Genomic DNA, 10,645 nt, shown 5'->3' with positions numbered 1-10,645 from the left:
AACAGCAGAGGGGGCTGGACTACGGAAGCCTGCTAGGGACAGTTATAAAACCAGGAAGCGACCACCACAAGACGAGCGTGACCGTGTTCTTCTTCTGTCTTTAAAGGAAAACTGTCATTAAAACAACCACACGCTTTGATAACAACTTCCTTGACGGTTAACGGACGCCATCTTTATTGAGATTTTTATCTGAAGCACCCACTTTTGTATAATCGCTCAGTAACTCGTTCACCAAGGTCACAAGTGCTCGTGGATGCAGTGCAGCTAAGCCTTCAGCACATGCGATCACAGCAAAGCTTGAAGGCACAAGTGCAAGAAACATGGCTGGACTTATAAACTTTGAGGATGAAAATGAAGTGAAACAGTTCTTGGACAATTTGGGAGTGGAGTACAGCTTCCAGTGTTACAAAGAAAAGGATCCTGAAGGTAAAGCCCGCTGCGCTGTTCTCAGATCAGTGGTGCTGAAACACTGTTGGACATGGAGACTTAATGTTTGACATGTGTTAACGTCGTTTATTCCTGTGACGTGTTTTTCTCAGGGTGCCAAAGGCTCGCAGACTACCTGGAGGGTGTGAAGAAGAACTATGAATCTACTGCACAAGTGCTGAAACATAACTGTGAAACATATGGACATGGAGAGAGCTGCTATAAACTGGGGGCATACCACGTCACAGGCAAAGGTAAAACACCAGAGTGGATTGTTGCTGTCCATATTTTATTCTGCTGATGTTTGTGGTCACATTGCATTATGTGTCACACAGCTGTTACAAAACTGTAGGTCTAATGCTATGACATGAAGTGCACAAGCAATGGATGCACTTTTTAACCACCGCATTTATGACTGTATTGGCATTACTGGTGACTTTGCAAGATAAAGTTAGTAAAGAAAAATACATGAAGAAAGCTTGAAATATGATGCACTCTTGGAGGAGTGTCTGTAACCCAACAGTATGTGGGCTATATAGAAATTAGTGTTAATTAGTTCAAATGAGTAGCTGCATAATTGAATCAATGATTAATTATTATCAGGTCAAAATGCCAAATATTTGCTAATGTGAGGATTTACTTGCTTTTTTTCATATCATCATAAATTCAATACCGTTTGGAAATTTGGTCAGACTAAAAAAAGCATCTTAAGGCAACAGTTTGTATGTGATGGGCATTTTTTGTTTGACTTATTTGTTGACGAAGCTTTTATATGGAAGCAAATAGAAGTATTCTGATGTTAAAGGGATAGTGCAGCCAAAAATGAAAATTCAGCCATTATCTACTCACCCATATGCCGAGGGAGGCTCAGATGAAGTTTTAGAGTCCTCACATCACTTGCAGAGATCCAAGGAGAGAGGAGGTAGCAACACAACTCCACCTAATGGAGGCTGACGGCGCCCCAGATTCAAACGTCGAAAAAAAACACATAATTGAAACCACAAAATATCTCCATACTGCTCGTCCATAGTGATCCAAGTGTCCTGAAGCCCCGACATAAAAAGTTGTTTGGAAAAACCTCATTTGAACTCTGTTTTTAGCCTCATTGTAGCCTGTAGCTCTGTAGCTGAACTAGGGTTGGGATCCGGACCCGGTTCTTTTTTGAAACCGGGTCCAAAGTTCCGTTCTGGAACCGGTTCCATCACATTTGGAGTAACGGTTCCTGCAAACGGTTCCTAGATTGAAAAAAAAAAAAAAATTAAACATCATGTGCATTTCCATTAGAGTGCGGCACAGGCTGCATATTTTTGTCTGAACCCAACAGTCATTCTGTTTTATGTCTGAACCCGACCGAGCCCGACATTATTTAATTACTAAACCACTGAGTTTGTGTCACACAGTTGTTACAGGCTATTTAACAGGCCGGGCGTGCGCCGTGGGTGCTCAGCGGAGAGGGAGACGACCGTGTTTGAGACGGGAGCGGGCGGCGGGAGGTCCGAGGCTTCCAGCGAGGGGAGATGTAGAAATATAACAAATAAAATAAAATAGGAAAACTTGTCTCCCTCTTTTATTTAATTTTCAGTGTTTGATCAAGGCGGAGGCTGGCGGCGGGAGGTCCGCTTCCAGCGAGGGGAGCGGTAGAAACAAACAGCCAATGTGTGTGTGTGTTCTGTTCAGGTGTTGTCACGTAAATAACAGTGCCCAAGCATGAATGCATATAAGTATTTTTTTATTACATTGCCGTGGTTAATTTGAGGTAATAGTGTTACTGTAGAAATCAGAGAATCACTTTTTGTTGTTATATATTCTCAGGGAGATGATACAAGCTCTAAATGTGAAATACACACCACACACAAATGTGTATTTTCATCTAATTGTACTGTGCAACAGTTAGAATAAAGTTTTTGTATTTGTATGATTGCATTTGTGTTTATTATATACTTGTTTAAGTATAGCAAGTATAATGAATATAATGTAGGAATCTGTAAGGAATCGGAATCATTAAAATCCTAACGAGTCCCAACCCTAAGCTGAACAGAGTTGAAATAACATTCTTCCAAACAACTTTTTATGTCGGGGCTTCAGGACACTTGGATCACTATGGACGAGCAGTATGGAGATATTTTGTGGTTTCAATGATGTGTTTTTGGACGTTTGAATCTGGGGCGCCGTCAGCCTCCATTAGGTGGAGTTGTGTTGCTACCTCCTCTCCCCTTGGATCTCTGCAAGTGATGTGAGGACTCTAAAACTTCACCTGAGCCTCCCTCGGCATATGGGTGAGTAGATAATGGCTGAATTTACATTTTTGGGTGCACTATCCCTTTAACAACCACTTAGTATTGAAATTTAAACACCACTGAATTCACAGCATGGAAATATTTTACATCAGAAAACCATGACTGAATTTATTTGTTCTGAATTCACCTGTTTGAAATTAAAATATGAAATTTGTTAAATTAAAAACTTCAAAAGCTAATTTTTTTCTTCAATTTTTAAAAAAATCAGATCCAAAAGCTCAAGTTTCAGAATTTCAAGAAACAGATTCATCTCACTTAAAGTTGATTGCTCGAATTCAGTTTGTTTTATTTTATTTGTTTATTTTATTATTTGCACACATAGTAAAAACTACACAGAATCCAGATAAATAATAGAAAAAAATAAGGATGTGACAGGAGAGGTCAAGAAGCTATAAGCTTATACAACGGACCTCCCCTCAACTTAAGATCGAAAACTATATGAACAGGAAAAAACAAATGAAAATGAAAATTTAGGTTGAAAAATCTGTTGGTTTTTCTTTTTAATTCTGAAATTTGAACTTTTAGATCTGAATTTATGAACGCTGAATACGATATATTCAAATTCAGCTTTTGAAATTGCAAATCAATAGGTTTAATATTTAATTTTCGTAGATAAGAATTCTTCAAAGTAAAATATCTCAGTGCTGTGAATTCAATGGTGTTTAAATTTCAATATTAAACATTCAGTCGCTGTTACAATTTAAATACTTATGTTTCTTATTTGCTTCCATACATTCAATAAAAAAATATCTAATGAACATTGTTAACATGTGAACACATGAATATTAAATTCTTCAAATGAGTTTTTTTTTATTTTGATCCTTGCAGCACTTCAAAATGATTCTTGCTATAGTATGTCTACTCTTTTTTTCAAGTGAGGTATTTGAAATCTTCCCAACAGGTGGAGTGACTGAGTGTCTGAAAACTGCTTACTCCTGCTTTATGCGCTCCTGCAATACCAAGGGAAAGAAGTCCATAGATGCCTGCCATAACGTTGGTCTGTTAGCCCATGATGGGCGAGCTATTGAAGGAGGACCTGACTCGACTATAGCTCGGCAGTACTACGAGAAAGCCTGTGCTGGTGGCTTCGCTCCTTCCTGCTTTAACCTCAGTGCTTTGTACATCGAGGGCAATGCCAAAGGACTGGCGCCGGATATGAATCAAGCTTTGAAGTACGCTAACAGGGCTTGTGAGCTGGGACATGTGTGGGGCTGCGCCAATGCAAGTCGCATGTACAGACTTGGGGATGGTACGGAGAAGGATGAGAAGAAAGCAGAGGAGCTGAAGAATCGAGCGAGGGAGCTGCACAGTTTAGAGAAGGAAAGGCAGCTCAAATTTGGGGAGTGAATGTGACACACTTGGTTAAATGATCATATATCATATCATACACACATGGTGCTCAGTCAGGTCGTTTATGGGGACAGGTAATTGTGTGCAGAATCTGTTCAGGGCTTCAGAGGTAGGAGATGATGTGTCGTTTAAAAATGAATGGTGAAATAAACGTGTTTGCCTCATTTACAGTGTGTAGACTGACAAATTCAGGGAGCAGTGTTTGCTTGACTGTTTGTATTGGTAGATTTAAGCCAAATGTATATTAATGTGAATGTAAAATAAAATGAGTCTTGATTCATGTTCAGTAGTTGATTATTAATAATGGCTTTTAAAGGTCCATATTTGTGGTATAGAAATTAGGCACAAGCTTACAGGCTTTAAACTCAGTGTTCTGTCTTTAGATCAGCATCACATTGTCATGTGCACCAACCTTTTTATACAACATTATAAATATTTATTGTATATGTTATTAGTTTTGTGTGGCACATAATTTATTTTTATTTAATTTGAACAAACCTTTTGGAACATGTCGAATGAGCTGCCTCAAATTGTGAAGCTCTTGAGTGCTCAGCTGTAACAATGATGGGGCTACATGTAAATCAAGCAGGCAAACACAGTGCTGATGTTGGAACTGTTGGGTTTTTGTATTAAGTAAGAATAGTGACATGTATAATTGTCAGAAAACATAGTGACCACACTGGAGCACCCAAATATTAATCCTTATGGTTGGACTGGGTTAATTTTGGTCCATAAACTTATCAGTGAGGAAAATTTGGCTTAGCTCCGTGAGTGCTATAGTTAACTTTCTACACATTAACATCACTTTTCTAACTATATCAAATATGTTTTAAAGTTTGTTTTTTTTTTATTAGACCAACTTTCTTCCTAATTAATCCCAACAGGGTGGCGCTGTCAGAGTGTAACAATCGTGAAACATTGCAGAAAGACATGAGCATGTGTTAGGTTTATGCTCACTCTACTTTAATCCTTTAAAGGCATGGCGTGTAAGATTTCGGGGGATTTAGTGGCATCTAGTGGTGAGAATTCTCATTTCTCAAAAAAATATATGGAGCCGGTGATTTAAACTGGTAGAAGCACTGAATAAAACAGTTTTTGAAAATGTATAAACATATAAAATCTGTTTTCCAACACCCTTGTCACGGAGGGGCTGACACAAAAATGTGAATGGCTCTATCTAGAGCCAGTGTTTGGTTTGTCTCTTCTGGGCTACTGTAGAAACATACAACATGCTGATCTCCACGGATGAGGATCAGGTCCCTATATAGATACTAACTCATTCTAAGGTAACAAAAACCATGGTTCTTTTTTTAAGTGATTAGACACTGAAGAAACATTTAATATCTGCCAATATAACTCTGTAAATCCTTCACACTGGACCAAGTTTCCTTCAAAAAACATGCCACTTCCTGAAATTGGTCTGAATGGAATTTTAGGGTTTTTTTTTTAAGATGAGAAACTAATAACTAACAGGATGGCTGCAGGGACAGAATACACGATGCAATGATGAAAACACTTAGAGAAATGTAGTCCTTCCTGTTATAAATAGTTATAATCAGAGAGAGTGTAACATGACCTAAAGATAATTAAATAATTTTTGGAATATTTTTAACGATTTTATGGTTTGTCGTTTGTGTAGGAGTCAACTACTTTGCACTAAGCACACAGTAATGTGTATGTGTGTGTGTGTGTGTGTGTGTGTGTGTGTGTAAAAGAAGCATTATTTGTATTTATATAACAAAGAACACCTTGGTCTGTAATTTAAGTCACTCGCCATAAATATTTGATGCATTTTAAAGAAAATATAAGGAATTAATTAACCCTGTGAAACCTAAAAAAATAGCTTGATTTATTTTAAAAACATGGGAAGGCAATGAGCAACCAAAGGAGAAATGACCCCAAACATTTGCAAGAAATTAGTAAAAAGAGAAAATTAAAAGCAAGAAAATTAGAATTAAAAATTAATAAAAAAAAGAAAGACATAAAGAGAAAAAGTTAAAAACAATCAAACAAGGAAATGACCTAAAAAGAGAACTTAAAAATTACAATAATTTTGCAACATAATTTTAAAATGTAATAAATTATTATTATGAGAGAAATGTCTCTTTTTCTTTTTTTAAGCAATTTTTTTTGCTTTTAATTTTCTCTTTTATTTCTAATATTAAAATATCAATTTCAATCAATCAATTTTATTTATAAAGCCCAATATCACAAATCACAATTTGCCTCAGAGGGCTTTACAACATATGGCATCCCCCTGTCCTTTGGATATAATAATTATTATTTCTAATATTTGATTCTATTAATAATAATAATAATAATAGATAGCTTTACTGATAAACTCAAGGTCCATTTAAAAAGACATACAAACACACATATAATTTTAAAATAAATAACAACAACAATAATAATAATAATAATAATGATATTTTTCCCCTACCTTTTTTCTTATCATCCCCCCAGTTTTTTTAATAATTTTTTTCCCCCTAATTTTCTATTTTCTAATCTATTAATATTTTTTTGCAATTTGTGGGGCATCTCCTAAACAGACTCGTTGCCATTTTCCTCATGTTTTTGGAAGAAATCACACCATTTGCTCAGGGTTTAAATATTTCAGTACTCGCTCCAGGTTTCACAGGGTCAATGGAGACAGTAAATGTTGTGACCCTTAACACCAGGTCATGTCCTGAAACATGTTCATACTGGTGCGGGCACAGCTGTGGTCGGACCACAAGATGGCGTCAGAATCAAACACATGAACTTTGCGCCAACCTTTTCAAATCTCACACGGCGCTTAATCCTGGACTCATCACAATAGGTGGGCACCGGGTATGCTCCCCCATGTGTCAACATTATACCCCACCGTATCAGCAACCTGTACATAACACAGACGCAGACAAAAGGTCAGTGTGTATGTGGAGGTGAGCTGAGCCGCCGGTGTGAGGAGGAGGAGGAGGATGATGATGATGGGCGGACTAGCTCCGCCCGTCAGCCGTGCGCCTCCTCAGCCCTCATTCAAAACAGAACACAGCTGTTGCGAGGCGCATCGTCGTGTCCTGAGCGTTAGCCTCCAAACTGTTAGCTGTCTGCTGCTTTCTGATGAACCCGCTGGAATATCGAAGGAAGGAAGAAGATAACGGCTTCACTTCGGTGAGTTCAAGACCAGTGTGAGTCAAAGTTTCTGATCGTTTGCGACATCATGTAGAAAATCCCTCCTCAGCCGTCGAGGCAGCTAGCTAACGTAACGTTAAGCCTCACGAACGCTTTGGATGTGTTTGTTTTCACACGCAGGATGCTCCGTTATCAAAGTAGATCGGCATCCATCAACAGGAGGGGACAAGAAGATGCGAGGGAAACGATAATACTTGGCTTATTTTATCGCACTGCAGACTATCAGTAGCTGGGTGCTCGGGTTTATTTCAACCAGCTTTTTATCTTCTCCTCCGCCCACGTGAAGACACGGTCTCCCCACCCCACGCTGAGCAGCAGCACCGAGGAGTTTGATATAATGCTAATAATAAATCATGCGCTCCCTCACGAAGCTAACTCAGCTAACGAATCAGGCTAGCAAGAACTGCAGCACGCTAATGTGGAAAGCTCTGAGAAAAGAGTGGTGAGAGTCAGTGAGTTAGCATTTTATGATTCCTCTCTCTCAGTTTTACTTTGTTGACTGTAGTGGCTACACGGTTAGCTTCTGTGGAGCCAGACTGGGGACTTAATGTCCCGTTTGTGCTGCTAGTCCGACAGCCAAACCCACTGCAGGCGTCCTGCTCTGGATAGCTCATTGGCGGTGAACCCCTGCTGCACAGTTGCCCTCCGGGGAGTGCTTTGGGTGTGGCGTGGGTTCACCCACGAACAATACTGTGCACAGCATTAGCCTGTCTTGTCCTAGCCATAGCATGTCTCGGTTACAGAATAAGCACAAAAGATTAGTCGTGAGGGTATTTTGAATCTGGGAAAGCGGTGACCACCTTCATGAAATTACTTCCATGAGGAAAAACTCTGAGAGCAAAAGCTGGAGGTTCCTCCCAAGTTCAGCTGGAAGGTGTTTCCTCACATAATGCACTCACATCTCACCCACACTTGTTTCAGCAACCTGCTCTACATGTGTCTGATTGCTGTCCACTTCCTTTAATGTCATTAATTTGCTGATCAGTAATAACAACTTAAAGGTCCAGTGTGGAGGACTCAGGGGCACCTATTGGCAGAAATTCTATATAAATCCAATAACTATGTTTTCATTAGTTTTATTTTCACTTCAAAAGAAGTATTGTGTTTCTGTTACCTTAAAATGAACTGTTTATGTACATGGTGCTTGCCATGTTGTTCCTACAGTAGCCCAGAGCGGAAATAAGGCTCTGGCTTTTGACAGGGCCATTTGTGTTTTTTGCTTTTATGCATTGGCCACCGTAGTTCTACGTCCTTAGCAAACAGGAGAAGTTTCAGTCCTGCAGCCTAACTGCTCAACACTCAATCCATCACACTGGATCTGTAAATCAGGGCCAGGCGATGTAGAGGAGTAAGAAATCACAACATTGTTCTTACAAAGTGGGTAAAGGCTAGAGTTGTACCGATACCAGTATCGGAAATGCCTCTGATACTGCCTAAAATGCGGCATCGGTGAGTACAGCCTACGACCAGTCCAATACCACGTAATGCCTCACGTCATTACGCATACGCACGCTACAGGCAAACGAAACAGAAACGAAGTGGAGTTTAAAAAGCATTCTACTGTAGCCTTAAATTGTGGGGCTGCACTTTAACCTGTGTCTTGATCTGTGTCAACACTGGATAATAATAATAAAAAAACAGTTTTATGGCGTTCATTCTACTATTACGTATTTATTTCTTAATATTTTACACAGAGTTTTAGGAGTTGAGACATACAACAATTCATATCCCATCCATTTTTATTTTACGTGCTGGTGTCGGATCGATACTCGCTATTGGCAGATACCTAAGGTTCAGGGATCGGAATCAGTATCTGGAAGGAAGAAGTGGTATCGGTACATCTCAAGTAAAGGCAAATAATAACAGCTATAAAAGTCTGGTAAGTTGATAAAGTTACATCACTTTTCTGTAATGCAGCCTTTACAACCAGGAAAAGACAACACTTACAATACTATATCCAAAATAGAAGATTATGTCTATTCTCATATCACAGTATTGATTTAATATTGATTAAATGCACAGCCCTACATTAAAGAAGTGATAGTAATCAATTCCAAATGTGCAGACTCAACATTTATCAGTTGTTAGGGCTGTATCTTAGATGTTGTATCATATGTTTACCATTTAATGTCAACTCAATCTGAGGCAGTGGTGGTCTGATAACAGAGGCCAGTGTGCCGTCACAGTCTACATTGCCGAACTCCATGTTATCTGTCTCTGTTCCTTCAGTGTGTGAGGTCAGGAATAACTGCAGATATGTTGGTGCTCTGGGAGCACACACACTTGAGTGGGCCAGCTCTATTAGCTGTCAAGCAGAATTAGTTTGAGCTGAATTCACGCCTTTTTCACTATTAGACCGCCCTTCTTTTCTTAAACAAAGCCTCCCTCTGCTCCAGCCTCCTATCTAACACACTCTTTGTCAGTGTCTTGCGTGACGTTGCTTCGCGCGCTCCCCATTTTAACTAAGGAATGTTCCATATTGATATTTAGTGTGGTTGTGTGGAGCTGCTGTTCTCAACACTTAACATATGACCCAGGGGTCACTGGTTCAGACTCATGACTGGCAAGCCTTTACAGTGCAATGGTGTCATGTTATGCAGTAAAGACTGAAACGGTCTTATTTGGCCTTAGCAGTCTTCTTTAACAGTTAAATAGATGCATAATTTATCTAGATAGAGTTGATAGCTGCAGTTGAGCTTGTTCTGAAAGCATTGTGTGATTGAGTCGTGAGATAAAGCTAAAGTTAAGACCTAAAGAGGAGATGAAACCTAATTATTTCCAAATGTCGGGAGGTCCTCAGTCCCTCCATATGTTAGAGAAGGAATCTGTTTGGAATTCCTTTTGGTTTTTACTTCGTCCAATTCAGGCCGAACCCGGGAGAGAGCTGCAAATTGTTATAGATCACCAGTGAAAGTTTCACCTGCGGGACAGTGGGTGCAAAGGGTACACCTGGGCTGTTTATTTTAGCAGCCTTAGTTCCAGGGCTTAGGTTTTAATCCAATAAAATATGGTTGATTCAGTATTCTCAGTGCGGAGATTTGTACCGTTGGTCTTAAGCAACACGAGCCCCATCTGTACGCCTATTTACAAGTGCTGCATTGAATCATCATTGTGTGTTTTTGGGGTTTATCCTGTTCTTCGTCTCTCTCTTCCTGACTGTAAACAAAAAACGTCATGTTGCATATCTGTTTCTTGCCAACAGAAACAGTGTGAGTGCCCGGAGGATATGCTGAAGCACACTTGCTCACAGAGTGCTGTTCTTATTTTCAGTCACATCACGTTGAGTATAACACATAATTATTTATGGCTAAATGCGTTTGTCTTTGCAGGGACGCAAGCAAGCACTCCTTAATTGAAACATTTGGTCATCTTCCAACCGGTGGAAGAAAATCATTCGGAGG

General features: G+C 39.4%; 2 protein-coding genes across 7 annotated transcripts in view; both read left to right on the top strand.

The window, feature by feature from the left end:
* The first annotated feature begins 41 nt into the window (after positions 1 to 41).
* On the top strand, positions 42 to 5,623 carry LOC125895960 (cytochrome c oxidase assembly factor 7). The gene is made up of 3 exons (XM_049588224.1): positions 42 to 426; positions 540 to 680; positions 3,625 to 5,623. Exons 1-3 carry the CDS (start codon positions 321 to 323, stop codon positions 4,068 to 4,070), a joined length of 693 nt encoding a protein of 230 aa, XP_049444181.1. The 5' UTR covers positions 42 to 320; the 3' UTR covers positions 4,071 to 5,623.
* Positions 5,624 to 7,094: 1,471 nt separating this feature from the next.
* ralgps2 (Ral GEF with PH domain and SH3 binding motif 2) overlaps positions 7,095 to 10,645 on the top strand; it is a 100,785-nt gene continuing 97,234 nt past the window's right edge. For all 6 annotated transcript variants that reach the window (XM_049588170.1, XM_049588169.1, XM_049588167.1 and 3 more), the window contains exon 1: positions 7,095 to 7,223. The gene's annotated coding sequence lies outside the window, so the exon portion shown is untranslated. The remainder of the gene's footprint in view (positions 7,224 to 10,645) is intronic.

Source organism: Epinephelus fuscoguttatus, linkage group LG10 (genome assembly GCF_011397635.1).
Source record: "Epinephelus fuscoguttatus linkage group LG10, E.fuscoguttatus.final_Chr_v1".
Lineage (NCBI taxonomy): Eukaryota > Metazoa > Chordata > Actinopteri > Perciformes > Serranidae > Epinephelus > Epinephelus fuscoguttatus.
Note: the sequence above shows the minus strand (reverse complement) of the source record. Positions and strands in the feature narration are given on the sequence as shown.

What these genes read in the sequence shown, in the direction of transcription:
- LOC125895960 (XM_049588224.1), top strand. Translation starts at nt 321, where the DNA reads ATGGCTGGACTTATAAACTTTGAGGATGAAAATGAAGTGAAACAGTTC. An exon ending in CAAAGAAAAGGATCCTGAAG is followed by an intron (nt 427 to 539) that starts GTAAAGCCCGCT and finishes TGTTTTTCTCAG; the next exon opens with GGTGCCAAAGGCTCGCAGAC. An exon ending in ATACCACGTCACAGGCAAAG is followed by an intron (nt 681 to 3,624) that starts GTAAAACACCAG and finishes TCTTCCCAACAG; the next exon opens with GTGGAGTGACTGAGTGTCTG.